Source organism: Emys orbicularis, chromosome 3, assembly GCF_028017835.1.
Source record: "Emys orbicularis isolate rEmyOrb1 chromosome 3, rEmyOrb1.hap1, whole genome shotgun sequence".
NCBI lineage: Eukaryota > Metazoa > Chordata > Testudines > Emydidae > Emys > Emys orbicularis.
This window is the reverse complement of record NC_088685.1, coordinates 90,066,657-90,084,147: the sequence shown is the minus strand read 5'-3', so window position 1 is coordinate 90,084,147 and position 17,491 is coordinate 90,066,657. Positions and strand designations below refer to the sequence as shown.

At 41.6% G+C, this 17,491-nt stretch overlaps 1 protein-coding gene across 1 annotated transcript; it reads right to left on the bottom strand.

Moving 5' to 3' along the window:
• Positions 1 to 10,533: 10,533 nt before the first annotated feature.
• MARCKS (myristoylated alanine rich protein kinase C substrate) lies at positions 10,534 to 13,159 on the bottom strand. Its single transcript, XM_065401966.1, has 2 exons — positions 13,061 to 13,159; positions 10,534 to 11,277 (listed from the first exon to the last, which is right to left on the bottom strand). The coding sequence occupies exons 1-2, from the start codon at positions 13,157 to 13,159 to the stop codon at positions 10,534 to 10,536; spliced, it is 843 nt and encodes a 280-aa protein (XP_065258038.1).
• Positions 13,160 to 17,491: the final 4,332 nt, after the last annotated feature.

Genomic DNA, 17,491 nt, shown 5'->3' with positions numbered 1-17,491 from the left:
TTTCCCCTCAGAGAAACAGGCCCTACATGTTGCCCACATTTTTCGTATGTTCTTTTTTTTGCAAAGTCTGTATAATTCTTTATATATGTGATTTATTTTCAAAGCAAATTCTTTCTGTCTGTCTTTCTTTTTCTGGTGGGGAAAAATGTCTGTCACCTGGAGACTATTAAAAATCTCTGACCTGATATTGTGTTTACTTTAAGATTTTCAGCTTTGTTAAACAATGTGTGTCAAACATAGCTCTTCATGCTCCCTCTACAAAAGTGTCCCACTGTTGTGGATAGACAACTCCAACACACTTTGCAGCAAAGCATGCTAAATACCTCAAGGGCTGATAGGCACAGCCAATCATGACAATTTTAGGAAAATGCTCCACCGTTGCTCTCCAATTATATTAACAAAATCGAAAGGATTAATATACATCAGCCACCAGCATTTTTACCACTAGAGCAGGCTTAGACAACATGGTGGTAGAAATGCCATCAGACAGCCTACACTACCACTCCTACCATTGCTAGCATAGGAGGAGCTTTATTTTAGTGGTGCAAGAGCGGTGGTGGGAGAATTTCTTAAAATTGTTACTATGGATAAGACCATTCTGTCAGAGTCCAGTATGGTTTGCTAGAACCAGTGTCTAACTCAGCTAATTGTCTAAACAGGTGGGACCATCATTTTCAATATCACGTGAAATGGAGCAGCAAGGATAGCTATGTTCCATGCCTGTTTATCAGATATGGCTGAAAAGCCTAGTGTGGCAACAGCCTAACAAACTAAAGGCCATGTATGCATAATAAATAGCTGAGAAAGCATGTTTATAAAAAAAAAATCACTTTCATATTTCCAGGAAGCTTTTACAACAGCTATATATATACACACATACGACATGGTGGCTGAGTAGTTTTGGTGCTCATCTACAATCCCAGGGTCATGGGTTTGCATTTCACTTGATCTCACACAGAAAGGCCACTTAGATGCAAATGGGTACCTAATCCATCAGGTTAGGGAGTCAAAGATGGTGCTAGCCACATTGTTCCATTGTGTATCATTGGCTATGGAAACTGAGGTGCCTTAATCATTTCAGCCTGATAAGCCAAATGCAACTCAGTGATGACTTTGATATCTATAACATGAAAAATGCCTTGATAGTATCCTTTTAAAACCCCAAATCATGTTAGATCTTCAATTCAGTTGTAGAGGGGTTGAGTAGTTGTGTCTGAAGCAACTTCAGTTGTGTCCCCAGCAAATTCTGTTGCTTTTTATAATGTGTTGGTTAGAATAGATATTTAAAGCAAGCATGTGTCAGAGGAAAAGCATAACTTGAACTCACCAGACTAGATATTACTGTTCACAGCTAAGGGTGAAAATTTTTCAGGGAACCAATTAGATCCTTAAAACACCTTTTTAATCAGGAAAAAAAGAGAGGAAAAATCTCACCTTCCAACATGTACCTTTTAATACTACATCTTTCAATCAACTGATTGTATCATCATCAGGTAGCTAAAACATTTTTCTAAAAAGGAAAGGTTATATCTCTACATACAAAAGAATCCCTCTGAACCAAAATAAACAAAAAACACTGATCATATTAATTCCTGATTGATAGTGCGTGAAACAGACAGATTTAAAAGTGAAATTTATTTCAATTGCATTACATCAAAGTGGCCTCATAGTGTCACTAAAGAGCTTTCAATAACGTGTTTTTTCCCCCCTTCATTTTAAGGGTTTCCTCTCAATGGCCAATTCCAATTTAATCTTATCTGTTTCTATCATGTTCATCACTGTTGAATCTATGAAAACATCCATGGCTATCCATGCACTGAGTAACTCTGATGATACAGTCTTTTGGATCATGGTTCAACCTTTATGAAGATAAGCCGCATTAGTTATGAAAAGAAAGGTGCAAGCCAGTCTCACATAGTGCTTAAAAAATGGAAATGGATAGAAGAACCCCCTCTAAATCACAATCAAGCTATAACACAAACAGGAACTGGTGACTTTAACAATAGTAGGAAGTGAAATAGACTGACCTTTCTGCATTCAGATTGCAAGCCATCCAGGGCAGGGATTGTCTGTTTTCTGTGCTTCTGCAGCGGCCAGCAAAATAAGGCCTTACAGTTGATTTGGGCATTTGGGACACTACAATAATATAGGTATTTTCGAATAATCACTTTTAAGAGAGTGGAGGTGGCTAGGCTGGTTTCAGAGCCAACCCTTTCAGATGAGCCAGTGTTCAGTTGCCTTCCACTACCACACCCTCACCATTAATCCGCTTTAAGAATTGGGGATCTGACCACCATTCACTGATTTATTATCTTCATTTTTAAACTATCTCATCATTACAATGTGAATATTCCAATGAGTCGATGCAAGATGTAAGAATCTCACTTGCAACTGGTCCGCCCATCACCCCTTTGCATCTCTGCTCCATGCCATGGGAAATGTCTAGCATTCAAGTCTTCCTCCGGTGATACCCTTATTGTTATGCTTTGCACTAAGCTGTGAAATTTGAACCAGTTGCTTCTTAAACAGGGTAACACCAGCTACCTGTGTTCCTCATCCCAGCCATGCCACAAATATAAACAACTATATTATTTCTCCTGAAATCCCAGGACCTCTTTGGCATCTCCCATATTTAGAGCCATAAATGATACTTCCTGCACTTGGTTGCTCTGGACTATACATGGTAAGTGAATTATAAAGAAGTTTTTTATGGGACAAACTTCTAAAGAATGATTTTCAATAGGATCTACACGCCTACATGCCTAAGCATACACCTACACAGCAAAAAAAAAAAAAAAAAAAAAACCATGGCAGTAGTCTCCAAACCTGGGTCAACTGACTTGAACTAGCACTGCAGAACTAAAAATAGCAGTGTAGACATTTGGGTTTGGGCCCAGGCTCTAAGACCCTCCCCCTTCACCGAGTCTCAGAGCCTGGGCCAGAGCCCAAATGTCTACACTGCTATTTTTAGCCTTGCTGCATGAGCCCAAGTCAGTTGGCCCAGGCTCCAAGACTTGCACCGTGGGTTTGTTGGTTTTTGTTGTTGTTTTTTTCTGCTGTGTAGACGTAATCTTAGTCATTTTGAAAAATGAGACTTAGGGTGTGTCTACACAATAGGCGCTCCACCTCCCCAATTGATGGTAGCTAGGTTGACAGAAGCATTCTTCTGTTTATCTTGATGTGTTGATACTGGGTGTTGGGTGCCATAGCTATGTCAGCCTAGGTGTGTGGATTTTTCACACCCCTCAGCACTGTAGCTATATCAACCTAAATTTTAAGTGTAGACTGAGCCTTAGGTTCTTTAATTAGTTTAGGCATTGCAATGTCGAGCAGAGCAATGCCTAAACTGGGTTTAAGTGACTATCATAGCTTTGGTATAACATAAGTGTTATGAAGTCAGAAGTCCTTCTTCAAGCTTCTTTAGATTATATCATGTTTACTTTGGGGATTCTAAACATCAGACTGGGTAGACTTGAACTCCTTCCTTTTGGACTGGAGGGGAGTGTTGACAATCCTGCTCTGTCTTTGGAAAGGTGACTTTCCCTAGCTTTACAATAAAATTGGTGGTTTCACCTATAATCCTGAAATGATATGGTGTCACTTCTCTCTACACCGGTAGCATATAGGCAAGAAAGTATATAATTTTGGAGGGAATTTCTAGACATACTATTTTAGAAGGTTAGATTCAATTAAATATCAGCAATTTATTAAAATTTAACTTATTTTATGTAAAATATACCTAATTGCTCCGATAGGCAAGTTATATAGGGTTGGTTTTTTTTAAGATACTGTACTTTAGTCTATAGGGTTGTCAAGCACTAAATTCATTTAACACAGGGAAAAATATAGGAGTATCTGGCAGTGTCTTGTGACCCCAGATGCCGGTTCTAACCTTCACCCCTGGTCCTGTTGTAGGAATGAGTGTAAATTTTCATTTTCCTTACCAAATGGCCTTGTAACAGCAGCATGTGAAATTGCCCATTTAATGTCACTGCTTTAGTTGTGTGTGTCACGGTTTGTCAATTTACTCACATAGAATCATTTTCTCACATATTATATGAATGCCAAGATGCACTGGTATATATCTATTAACACAAATTTAATTTTTATTTTAGCTCTAGAACTATTTAGGGTGGGATTTTTAAAAGCAGAGAAGAATTAGGCCAACAATGAGTGCTTTGGAAAATCCTACCTGTAAATTATTATACCTTTATTTGACATTCCAATAATACTTTATCTCTATCCGGCATTCAGTAATCTGGGGTATTAAACAGCCAGAAGCTCAGATGGTGAGATGTTAAAACAAAATTCTACTAATCTGCAGCAGTATCCATAGAAATAGTTTTAAAGGGTTTAGGAAGTGTTCTTTTCTCTATTTTTGCAAGTTTTCCACCTGGACTTTGATTAGGAACGGAACTTGTATATAGAGTGTTGAAAAGACATAAGAATGGGACCCAGTTCCTCTATTCACTAGAGGGGGAAAAATCACTCTTCTTCATTTATCTTTTCTAATTTCTATCCCATTGTTATACCACTGTGTAAGATTATGGAGAGATACCTAGGTGGACTTTATTTGGTGCCCAATTTACTTGAAAAGGCAGTATTTACCAAAGCTGTCTAACAGGCTCCTGAATTACATAAACTGGTAAAGCAACTGTCTGGTCCAAATATTTTTCTTAATCTTAGCCAATTTTGGATTTTGCTTCCGCAATTACTTTCTAATGGGCTTCAAATAGGCATTGTAGAGGAGGCTCTGTGTCTTGTATTAAAATTGTAGTTTTCTTAGAGAAAAAGTGGTGGCTTCATGCCTAACAAATTATGGTTTCTCTTTTCTACTCTGGTTCTAGCTGCTTAATCAGAGGGAAATCTAGTTTTCTTCAAAGGCTTTGTGTACATTGCCCTTTTACCTTTGTGTATCAAAGTGCTCTCTCTTCCAAAGGGAAGCCTACTATTAACCGTCAGTTACTAAATGGACTTTGTTTCCTGGGCACTATAAATTACCTTTTCAGAGTATCTTTTCAGTTATCAAATGTAAATGCTTAGCCTGGTCTACACACAATTTGCACTGAGCTAACTAAATTGGTTTATGCTAGCAAGAGTCACTTTTTGCAGTTATTGCAACCACTGATCTAGCATGACTTTCCTGACCAATGTATTAACATACCCCCCTCCCCGAGAACTATGTTATAAAAATTAAGCTATGAACTTTTTTGTCTATAGCATCATTTGGCTAGTGCAGTTATCAAAAACAAACCTCGGTTCACACTGGTCTCTACATCCACACTAGCAACACGTATTAAACGTGTATTGTTATCAAGGTGTCTGATGTAGTGTGAAAAAGGCTTTAAGAAACTGTACTGATGGGCTCCAAAATGGGCTCCACTTTTCTAGCTCTCCTCAGGTGGAGGCTAGGACATGCACAGCCATGTGAATGAGTGTAAGGGACTGAGGAAGAAAATAAATAAAAAATGGCGTGGAATGCATTCACAACCCCACCACAGTGCAAGAAAAAAAATGGTGCCCGTGTCACTCAGTAGGTTCAAAGAAGAAAAGGAATTTTCTGTTTCCAAGTTAGCTCCACTCATACACAGAGATATGTGATAACTTAAGTGAGGTCTGGGATAAATGATATAATAGCTAACCCTAGTAACTTTAATACCTCACTTCTGCAGGTTACAACCCCTCTCTTGCTAAAACTGTTAAGCTTTCCTCTAGGAAAATTACACTGAATTTGCATTTCTTAGGCAAAATTGTCATGATCTCCTATATCCATTTTGCCTGAGTAATGATTTGACCTCTTTAAAGTTCTATTTAAACGTAGGGAGCTGATCTTCTATGGATCATATTTGTGTCTTTTCTATTAAACTACCATGTAGTAAAGTCCTGTTCTGGCCAGTCATGTTATCCCTTAACATGAAGATGGAGTAAAAACTGTATAAAAAATATTTATAGTGCCTTCTGTAACAGGATATCAAAGCATTCTGAAAAGATTAATTAACCTTCACATCACCCTTGTTCATTATCATTATCCCCATATTATCACAGGCACTTTGACGTGAAGCCTCTTGCTCATTTTCACACAGCAGACCCAGGAAATGGAAAAACCCAAATCTCCTGACTCCCAGTTCTGTGCTTTTACAGGCTTCAGGTTCTCTTCTGTTCAAACTCTATGTGCCTTTTTATCCTGCAGCTGTACTACACAGATATCTGTAGCTAACTGCTTTGCCACTTGACCATGAAGAAACAGTTGTCTGGGTAAACTGTTCATGAAACACAACACAGTGCTAGAGCTGCCTTTTTCAGATCTTCAAATATGAACAGCCACTGGATATTCATAGTGCAGCGCCACCTTAACTTCTCCAAAGGCTAGCTAACGCAGATATGACATGAACTGCAGCAATGACCTATGGGTGGTCCAATGGTGGCTTACAGGCCAGTTTCATGCAGCCCCCAAACACTTCCACCCTCCCCAGTAGCAGGTCTGCTCTATAAAATAGCATCCTCCACAGTGCTCATGATGTCACACTGCATGGAGGATGCCATTTTTGGAACATGTATTTCTGTATGTGGTCCAGAGGTGCCCCACCACTAGCATCTGTCCCATAGGACCAAAAAGGTTGGACCACCTGTAGTAGCCTGTAGCACCACCTCCTAAATTACTTTTTCAAGGTACACTGAGCTGCATATTCCAACAAGCATGTTCCATTTGGACTACTTATAGCTGCAAGAGTTCACACTAATTAGGTGAACTCCTTTGAACTGTAGGTGACCAACACGTCAACCCTTCTGCCTACAGTTCATTATAAAAACATACTATTTCCACCTGCTGCCTACTTCATGAAACTAAAGTATACTCCATTCTACCTTGGTGAATTAATAGTGGTAAAAAAGTCAACCTACAGCGAGGCTGCTTCCAATGACTGCATACTTGTATACGAAATGCATAGTACTCAATCTCTTAAAAATTGACTTTCAACCAACATTTGAATTGTGGATCTTGATCTTGAAAGAGGGCGTTTTGCCACCCTCACTGTGCAGTACATGTTACTATGCACTGAATTCAGTTACTATTGCTTGGAGGTGTTACTATAAGGGCAGCAGTCAAGCCTACAGTTGTATTCTCAAGTTAAAAGCGGGGCTGTACAAAATACCTCACTTCAAAAATAAAACCTTTGTTGAACTTAGAATGCTACTGAGTTTTACTTCCAGAACAGACATTTAGAATAAGCCTGTCATTAAAGTTTTTGCCTTTAAACCATTTGGAAACAAATCCTCCCCCTCACAGAATGAAGGCATAAACTTAAGAGAATGTTTACAACCTATAGGAGGGTTTTTTAGTGAGGGCCTAAGTGCAACAGCAGAAATGTTTATGAGCATTACTGATTTCCAGAAAACAATTGTACACACTTACATAGGAAGATGGACCTACTCTAATGGAGGACATAGCTTAAATTAGATTTCTTCCCTCCCTCCCACCCGTTTTATTTTATGTGAAATCAAATGAATTAAGTCATTACACTTTCCCATTCATGAACTGGGGATAAATACTCAACTTGGATCACTTCACTAGAAATGTTGCTATTATGGAGACTTTAAAATGCAGCTTAGACATGACATTAGAATTTGAAGGGGGTTTTGGTAATGAGTTTTTAACCATGAGTAAGAAAGCCCACTCATCTTAATCCAATAAGAAATTTAAGGGGCTGAATCTTGAAGTTCTTATTCAGGCAAAGCTGATTTTAGTAAGAATTTTGCCTAAGAAAAAAGCATTGTAATTTAGCCTAATAGAACTGTTTAACTATGTCAGAATATGTTTCCAACAGCTCTTGCAAGCCTCAAAAGGTACCTAATTTCAAGATTTCAAATGGATTTGAACTGCAATGAAACAGTTACAGTAGCTATTACTGAAGAGCAATATTAACATTTTTAAATTGAAACATCGCAATAGTTACACAGTAATAAACTGCTTTCTTGGTAAACAGTTTAAAAACCACATTCACCAAGTATTGACTATTGCTCTGTGAAGGGAACTCAGTGATTTGGTTCTTCCTGACAACTTGACAATTAAAAAAAAAACAAAAACAAAAACAAACCCTCAGACTTTTCTAGAAACAAAAAACTTGGATTTAAATATAAAGGAATTTATTTAAAAAAATGACTGAGTATAGGGCCAAGACATCAAATGTCTTGAACAGGTTTTTTTTTTTTTTTTTTTAAACAACCGTATTAGAAAAACCCTGAGTAAAATGGTTATAAAATGAACACCTTCAATAGATGTACTCCAAGAATGACACTGGTGTGGAGGATCTCATTTTACATCCATTTATTTCATCCCATGGCCATTACAGCATAATATTCAATACATATCTAAAACTATAGAGAAATACCAGGGTAACTAGTGTACATACAAGCCAAAATTAAAATGGTAGACAGCTGAATAAAAATAAGTATGCATTCAGCAGGAATCCATTGCAGTTAATTCAATTCTTTTGGGAACCAGGTGCTAATGTGCCATTTTCCTCATAAAATGAATCATAATTACTTCCAAAGAAAGCTTCTGCTGAAAATTTTGATGGAAGTGTAATACTAAACTTTCTCCTATAAACTTAGGAGAAAGTTTCTTGAATCAATTTCCACCCTCTGAACACCATTACTACTTTTACATAAGCCTACTGTTTTATTAAGGCATAACATGCCCTGAGCAATATGTTGGAAATTAGCCAAACATCCAAACAATTAAAGGCAAGCACCAAGTGACTATTTTTATAGACAAATTTAGCAATCCCCTTTGTAACTCATTTGTAATTGGGAGTAACATGTTTGAGAAAAATATTGCTTTTAAATGCTGAGCAGACTGCAAGAAAACACAAATGTTTTTACGCTACATATTTCAACCTGGTTGTCTAAAACTAGACAAGTAGAAGTGGCATAACAAAACAAATGGACCATTTATTTCAGTGCCTAACTTTAGGCAACCAGTTTCGAAAAATTTGGCCTAAGACCATATTCTAAACACCCTACCCAATATAATCGAAGTCAAATATTAACTTTAAGAGGTAGGAATTGAGTCTGCTGTATACAACTGGTCTTAAACCAAGATGGAACCTGGGCAACGGCAGTCTTACTATGCCATCATGCTCTCAGATTGGCTTCCAGTCTTTTGTTCAAAAAAGCAGATGCCAGAAGCCATCTGGAGATATTGCTTATAAATTTCTTCATAATAAAGACTTGGAATATTATTGAATCCAAAATTCTAAACCACTTCTAAAGATAGCATTAATGGCACACAAGATCCTTCTCTATGCAAGTTTAAGCCATACTTGCTAGTCCATTTATAGCTGTCAGAGGATCCATAAAAGAAACACAACCAAATTATACATTTTATTCACATTTATTTTTCGCTTTTAGTGTGCTCACAGAAAATTAGAACACCTTAAGCAGGAGTTTAATAGCAATTTTTGTAAGCAAAGTTACATTCCATCTCTAAGTCAAATTGGTCAAAGCTTCTCCAGTATTTACAAAAACATGATAGACAAGATGCTACACAAAAACCATTGCATCTGAAGAGTTTTCCTTTATTTTCAAAGACAACTGGAAAAGAAAGCATTGTCTGCTGTAATCAAAAAACATACCACAGTATAAACAGTAACCATTCCACTTATCACAGCTTGATTGAGTTTAAAATTTGTGTTTAAAAGGTCCAAGATGACTGCAGTTTTACAAAAATGGGCAGGGTGGAAAGAGTTGCAAACTTCATGTGCTTCTGGATATCAAGATTTGTTTTTATACAATAGTCACAGTTAAAAACACCCTGCTGGTAATACATAATTACACTTTATTAAGGTCATAAACCAGCAATAAACAATAAAGCCTATACAACTTGTATTTCTACTTAATCACTGACTGGTACAGCTAACATGAGATAAGTGAAAAGTTCCTATGGTTTAAATGAATTCCTAAGACTATGATCTTTTTTTCTGGGTATTGATTTTTTTCCTTTCCTTCTTAGTCAAGACTTGTAGTGTTGTAAACCTTATAGAACATCTGCCTCACAAAATACATTGTAATAACTTTCTTTTAAAAAAGACTAACCCCTTACATCATTTCTTGTGGCACATTCTCTTGGCAATTATGTGCATCACTAATTCCTCATTGTGGCCCCTATCACTTCATTTGATATCCCTTATTGACCCCACCCATCTCCTTCATATATGGGCATGTCCATAGATTGACAAAGAAAGTTTACATTTTGAATAAAAGATGCAAAGTATGCAAAAACATTAATACTGATGCAAAAAAAAAAAAAAAAAAAAGGAACAAGGCAGAGGGAGGTGTTTAGTCTCCCCTCTACCTGTTGGAATGGTGGTAACAGAATTATTTGAGATGGGATCTGTGGGGAGAGAAAAAAAAGAGAAAGACATCTTTTAAATCAATCCCTGGTTGTAGACAAGTTCTCCAAAACCAGTACCTGGCACCACTCCAACAAACAAACAGGGGGAGAAAAGTTCTTCGATTATCTCAAAATTGCCATGTTTACTCTGCCGATTCAGCTGGTGGGGCTTCTGGACTAGACTCAGATGGGGCTTCCTGTGTAGGAAGTGCTGCCTCTTCTACTTTGGGGGCCTCTTGTTCAGTTGAGGTGGCCTCAGTTGTAGCACTAGGGGCAGAGGCAGCTGGTGCCTCTTCTGGTTTATCCTCAGGCTTTTGCTCTTCAATAGGCTTGGCCTCTTCTCCCGCAGGCTTCTCTGGTGCAGTCTCTTCTGATTTTGCTTCCTGAGAGTCACCAGTCTCCTCCTTTGTTTCCTCTGTGCCGCTAGCTGCAGCAGCGCAGGACTCCTCCTGGGCAGGTTTACCCTCCTCATTGCTTGTTGCTTCTGGGGCAGTAGCTGCTTCATCTTTCCCTCCCTCTGTGGAGGCAGCTGCACCTTCATTCTCTGCTCCTTCCCCAGCCTCCTTTTTGTTCTTTTTAAAGGAGAAGCCACTTAGCTTAAAGGACTTTTTGAAGGAAAAGCGCTTCTTTTTTTTTTTCGGGGTCTCATTGCTGGAAGAAGGGGTAGCTCCCTCCTCTGCCTTCGAGGAGGGCTCTCCCTCAGCAGGCGAGGCTGGCTCAGTACTCTCTGCTTCTGTTCCCTCCTTCTCAGAGGCAGGCTCAGAAGAGGCTTGCTCTTCCTTCGCTGTCTCTTCAGCAGGTGCACTGCCATTTGCTTGGACCTCCTCCTTGCCTGCCTCAGCAGCTGCTGGAGAGGCATCACCATTCACCTTTACATGGCCATTTTCCTGGAAGAAAACAACTCAGTGTTATTGGAGAAAGATCTGCTTCTCAGCCATATCCCAAGCTCAATAGGGTCAGCTGACGGGTAACAGTTCATTTCCCTTAACCAGAGTCTTGGTTGGACGGATGAATTGGATGGATCAGACACTACGGACTGTTTTAAGAATACTTGCCATTTTATGCCAATACTAGGGCATGATTTTAACAATTATACCAGTCAGAGGATTTGATCAGATCAAGTGATTAACTGCAGAAACAGTGGGGTCATAAGCCAGCAGTTGCAATGAGCAGACTCGCCATTGCTCCTCTCGAGAGAAGAAGGCAGCACTGAGCATTTTCAAAATTCACATCCCTGCCTTCTCTCCAGCCCATTGGTGCTGCACTGGAAATGCAGAACCAAGCCACGCCCCCGCCTGCTTTCATAAGGTACGCTGGGGACTCCTGGGTGGTTGTAAAAGCCAACGCATCAGCAAGGCACTGCAGGGCAGTGAGCTACCCCTCCCGCCCTCCCATCGCAGCTCCGGCGGGACTAAGGCAGGCTGGGCTAGAGCGGCTCTCCGCCAGTAGAGGGCACTGTGACTCCAGCTTGCAGACCCGGACTGGAGAAGGCCGAAGAGGAGGGAGGGGGCAGGGAAGAAGAGGAGAGCAGCTGGCGGGCTGCGGGGCTCACGCACGCCTTGTCCAGCAGCAGCGCAGCTGAGGAGAAAGGCTAACAAAGCTCGCCTCGGTCCTTGCGTCCGTTTCACGCCCCCATCCCCCGCCCCCTTCAGCCAGCAATAAAATCAAAATAAAGACGTGGCTTCCCTCCCCCTGCTGGCTGGTTAAGAGGCGCCCCCGCCTCTCGCTGCATTTGCATTTTTAACGAGTCTAAAGCCTCTCCGGAGGACGACGGAGCCCGGCTGGCTCCAGCAGCAGCTGCTCCGAGGCGTGGCGGGGGTGCCCGGTGTTTAGATGCAGGCGCCACTCGACTCCAGCGCAGCCCAGGCGGTGCGCCCAGCGCCGCTACCCCTGTTGCACGGGGGGCGGGGGTGGCAGAGATGAGGGTCACGTTAGTGCAACGCCAAGAGTCACCCCCATCCCCCCAAGTCCAGACTGTGTTGAAACAGGCAGAGTGACGCGAAAAGCCTCCCAGAGCAAGTCAGCCCCCCATGGTTTAAATCGTAGGTTGAGCCCAGATCCGTAGAGGAGTAGGGGCGAGGCAGGCATGCAACAATATGGAGAAGAGCGTGCTTCGCTGCCCCTTCCCTTCTCCAGCCAGCCATCTCCCAGAGGCACAGCGCTCTCCCCAACAGGGTACCCCCGGGCATGCCACTTCCCTCCCCTAACCTCACCCCTGCCAGTTTGCACTGCAGAGAGCAAATTTCATACTACTATCTACCAATCCACCTCCCATCAGGGGCATTTTTGGCTAGTCACAGACAAACGTCTTCAGGAGAAAAAGCTAACGCACGGAGGAGATTGAATGGACAGAAAAGCCAACCCAGTATCACATTCCTCCGTTTACTAGCCACTTGCACCCCATTCAAATAACGCACCAGTGATTTTTATCTGCTCCACGCCATTAAAAAAAATCGGGTCTATAGAACCCTTCCCCCCCCCCCAATAAAACAGTGAAAAAGCCATTCCTTTGCATTAAGTTTTCAAGATAAAGGCTTTGGCCATATTCTCCATCTAATATGCCCAAGGCACCTCGAAGGGGGAGGAAAAATTAAACAGGATGCAAGAAAAAAAAAAGTCCAAGTTTTGCCTTTAAAAAAAATCGGGTAGGCGAGGGGGGGGGGGGGTTACCTGTCCATTCGCCTTGGAAGGAGATGCAGCCACTGCTTCCCCAGGTTTCTCAGCAGCGGCGTCGCCTTTTGCAGCGGTCTTGGAGAACTGGGCACCCATGCTGTCTTATTCAACAAAGAAACTCAAGAGATCCAAAAGGAGGGGAAACAAATAGCGTTGGATTGGTATAAATACTGGGCGAGCAGCAGCAGCAGCAACACACACACACACACCAGAGGGGGGGGAAAAAAGAGAAGAGAGAACAGAACCGATTTATATGCACTCCTTTTTAAAAATTTAAGTTGAAGAGATCAAAAAGCAGCAGCACAGGAGGAAGGGGGGAAAAGGAGGGGAAAAAAAGTCGAGCAAAAAAAAAAAGAGCCCAAGTTTAGTAAAAAGAAGTAATAAAAAAATCCCAGATTTGTAGCCGTACTGTAGACAAGGGGAAAATGGAGAAATCTCCCTGGTTGCTAATAAGATGCGGAGTCCAACGCCCAAGTGCACAGATGAATGGGCTTTCCGAGCGCTGACGGCAACCCCCCGCCCGTCGCCGACCAATCACGGCGCCGCCAGACAAAGGAGGGGGTGGGGCTTCCAATTGGAGTGAACAATGGAGCCGCGATTGCAATAATTTGAAATCAGCCTTTGACTGATAATTAATACCCCGAAAATAAATAAAGTAATGGAAAAATGCATGCACTCCTTTTTCTTCACTTAAAATGATGATGCATGGGTTTATTGCCCTTTCTTTTCGGAGATGAATTAACACTGTAAGGGGATTTCATTTGACTTGCAGTGGCTCTGTTTGTGTGTCTCTGTCTCTCTCCCCCATTTGCTTCTGTGTTAAATTAGAGACAATGGTTTGACTTGTGTGTTTGTGATTTCATCCTCTTTCCCCTACTCCACCCGCCCCCCTCCACCCTCTGCTGTAGAAGATCAACAGATACTGTGCGAGGTTTGAGTTTTTAATTTAATTGGTTGCAATTGTTCTATCGCTCCAATTTGGAAGGTATTTAAATCACGTAGATCGAGTTCGAGTTTTGCCAAACGAGATCACGAGTTGAAATTAGTAGGTCTGTAGGCCAGATGTTGAAAATGGTAAAAGCAGCCGCGGTCGCCGCCGAAAAAGCAGAATCAAACCCCTCCCCCTAGCAATATTGGCTTGAAATAAAATATTCTGTAATTAGTCTACGGGTCTAATTAAATTCTGCCGTCTGATTATCCTTGATTTTTATTTTTAAAAACTGTTTTCTGAGGCGGCTACCACTTAGATTTTTCATGCATTAAATTAATGGACGAAGCGACGTTATCAGGGATATATTTGTGCTTTCCCCAAATTATAAGATGTAATTTGAGACTAATTCGCTTGAAATAATATTGCTGCTAAGTACATGAGTAGCAGCAATGATCTGCGTGAAATACAAGGGATCTGAATCTCTTTTTAGGGGGTGCGGAGGAGTGGCTTTTTGCATGTCTGACAGCCTAGGTCTACATGGACTGGTGTTTGTTTTTTTCAGTTGAAATGGATAAATTATACTGATGGGAAAGGCTACCCAAACCTCTGTTGAAAGAGCAGTAATGAGGAAAACTGATGGAATTACTTTTTAAAAAAAGATCAAATCTCAAAATGTCCGATTTGTTTATAAACAAGAATGTTACAACCATTAAAATAATCAAGGGTTCAGGATTTCAAGACACCCGTCCAAACCGCCCACCTCTCTGACCCCAAAGATCGCATTGTGCTGCAGAATCTGATTATCTTTGTATGTTCGCTGCATTTCAATAACCCTAATATGAACAATCCTTTATTTGTAGCAAGAGGAGAATCAGTCAAGGGAATATTTCGTTTCTTGGGGGCAAAACACACGAAGGGGCATTTGTTTTTTAGATCAAGCTCTTATTCTCCCTTGCGCTGCATTTCAAATACAACTTCCCTCCTGCATTTCAAGGAAAACGGATCGCATCGTGGAAAACGCTTAGTACCAGCCTCGATTTCTTTGGTTTAATCATTATCTTTCTTTTCGAAACCAAGCCGAAAAGCGTCTGTAACGATTTGGTTTTATACACACGGCTTCGGTTTGATGCCTTATTCAATCACCAAGTTATATTTCCCCAGAGCTGATGTAAATAGTTTTTTGCAGAAGTGCATCTTGCCAGCAAACATATCTTATCGCCCTTAAGGGAAAAGACGCTGGCCAGGCTATCGGCAGTGATGGTTGAAGGAAGCCAACCCCTTTGTGTAAATGGGAAAGTCCCAAACAGAAACGTAATCTAGACAAATCCAGTAACATCCAGGCGTTTGTGAAATGCACTTTGGAGGAGGCTGTTGATTTTCTTCACCAGAAAAGCTGGAAAAAATACCCTCCATCTGCACTTTTTGTGGTTGCTGTGTTAAATTGCTGTGGATCCTAGCTATGTGGCAAGACGCGTCTCCTCCAATATATACACAGAGAGCAAAAGGACTTGAGATGTTTCTGCAGAACCCCATGGAGGGGGGGGGGCTTCTTTGTTACCCGGCTGCATTGCTTTTGCAGGGTGCCCATTTACTGGGTATCGGCTGGTTTCCGTAGCGACGGCCGGCGAAGATTCGGAGCGTTTGGGGAGGGGGGGCGCGCGGAGGAGGAGTGAGAAAGCGGGTGGGGGGAGGGAGCGAGAGACAGAGCGGAGCAGATGGACCCTACCCTGGAGGGGGCGGTGGACGGGGGGAAAGAGAAGTAGTTGGCGCTGTGGCTGTAGCTGCTGGGGGGGTTGAGATGGGAGTGGTGGCTGCAGGGGCGGGATTCCACAGCTGAGATCGAGAAGGAGTTTCCATGCCTTTGCAGCTAACCCGAATTGCGATCCTAGTAGTGTGGCTGACTTGGATCAGGGGCATGGAAAAGCGAGCGGGGGAGGGGGCTGATTCCGTGCCAGGGCTTCCAGAGGAAGCATGTGAAAGGGCAGCTGGACTAGTCTGAGGGGAGGGCGGAACGCAGGGGACAGACACGAGGTATTTCCAACACGGAAAACAAATGAATGAGAGGAAAAGACGTGAATACCAGGGGAGGGGAGGGAGGAAGGAGTGGGGAGGGAGCAGGGAAGTGGGAAGAGGGGTGTTGGAGTTTTTTTCTCTTACATCTAAGCCAGGAAAGGAAGGCAAGAGAGAGTTTATTGCAGTGTTGTTGTAGCTGTGTTGGTCTCAAGATATTAGAGAGACAAGGTGGGGGAGGCAATATCTTTTATTGGATCAACTTCTGATGGTGAGAGAGACAAGCTTTCCAGAGCATAGGAAGAACAAGGGACCTGATAATCAAGCTGACTAGTATAACCCCACCCATGTACTTATTCGCTATGCTGATACCGACTTGGACTCTTAATACATTCCATGGGTGGCGTACCCAAGCCCACTTATCCACTGAAGCTTTAAAAACTCCCGCACCCCAATCCGGGTCTGTGCTGGTTATGTGATATGTATGTATCTCGTGATCCTTGTAACCGATACGTGTAATCCCTCATAACTCAAGCCTGACCCCAGAGGTACAGTACCTTCCCTCTTAACTTGTGTATATTTAATTTTAAACATCAACTTTAATAAAAATTTCAATTCTCTCTGCTTGTTTCCCCATCTATTTGTTGCAGCCACCTGTTGTCTTTGGTATCAGACTGTAAGCTCTGTGAGGCAGGGGGCTGTTTCTTTGTTGTGTGTTTGTACAGCACCTAGCACAAAGGGGCCCTGGTCCAGCTGAGGTCCCTAAGCATTAACACAGCACATGAATAACAGTGACAAAGAGAAAGCTGTTCAGGAGTGTTCATTGTCATCACTGGGGAAGTAAAACCTGTTGGGAGTGTATATCTGGTGACTGATACACAGCAGAGACAATTTGTCATGAAAAAGAACCTTGGAGGTCTCCCACTAAATCTTATATCCCTGCAGCGAAAGCAACATAATGCCGGGGCAGTTTGCCAGGTTCCTTGTGGTGCTAGTCCTGTTTGCAAAGAAATTTTAGCCTTTTATAGATCCTTTTTGTTTGGATTTGAATTAGATCATTTTTATTTGTTTGGATTAGTATATCACCTGATGTCATGTTGCCTGAAGAGTAAGCCAGAATTGCAAAATCAGTGTAAAAATCCATGTGTTCCCTTGTCCTGGCATGGTGGTAAACCTTTATTCCATATGCCAGCTCATCTGAATTTCAAAGTAATGTCACAAAAGTATTTTACAGAATGATTGTAGGAGTCATGATGGAGTATGTATTGTGATCCCAATATGTTTTCCAGGCATCAGTCATCTCAGTATTTTATAGCTCTACAGTAAAACAAGACAGCATTACTTATACAAATTCTTCCGTACAGATGGTACGTGCTGATCAACCAGTTGTACAACAATCCAATTAAATAACTCAAAAGTACACATACTCTCCCTCTCACAAGTTCCCAACAAACCCTGCAGATAACTTAAATTCTGAGCTGGAAGAA

Bases quoted from the DNA above. Each gene is read 5' to 3' on its own strand.
- MARCKS (XM_065401966.1), bottom strand. From the start codon at position 13,159: ATGGGTGCCCAGTTCTCCAAGACCGCTGCAAAAGGCGACGCCGCTGCT. The intron at 11,278-13,060 runs GTAACCCCCCCC...GTTTTCTTCCAG, and splicing joins CTTCCAAGGCGAATGGACAG to GAAAATGGCCATGTAAAGGT.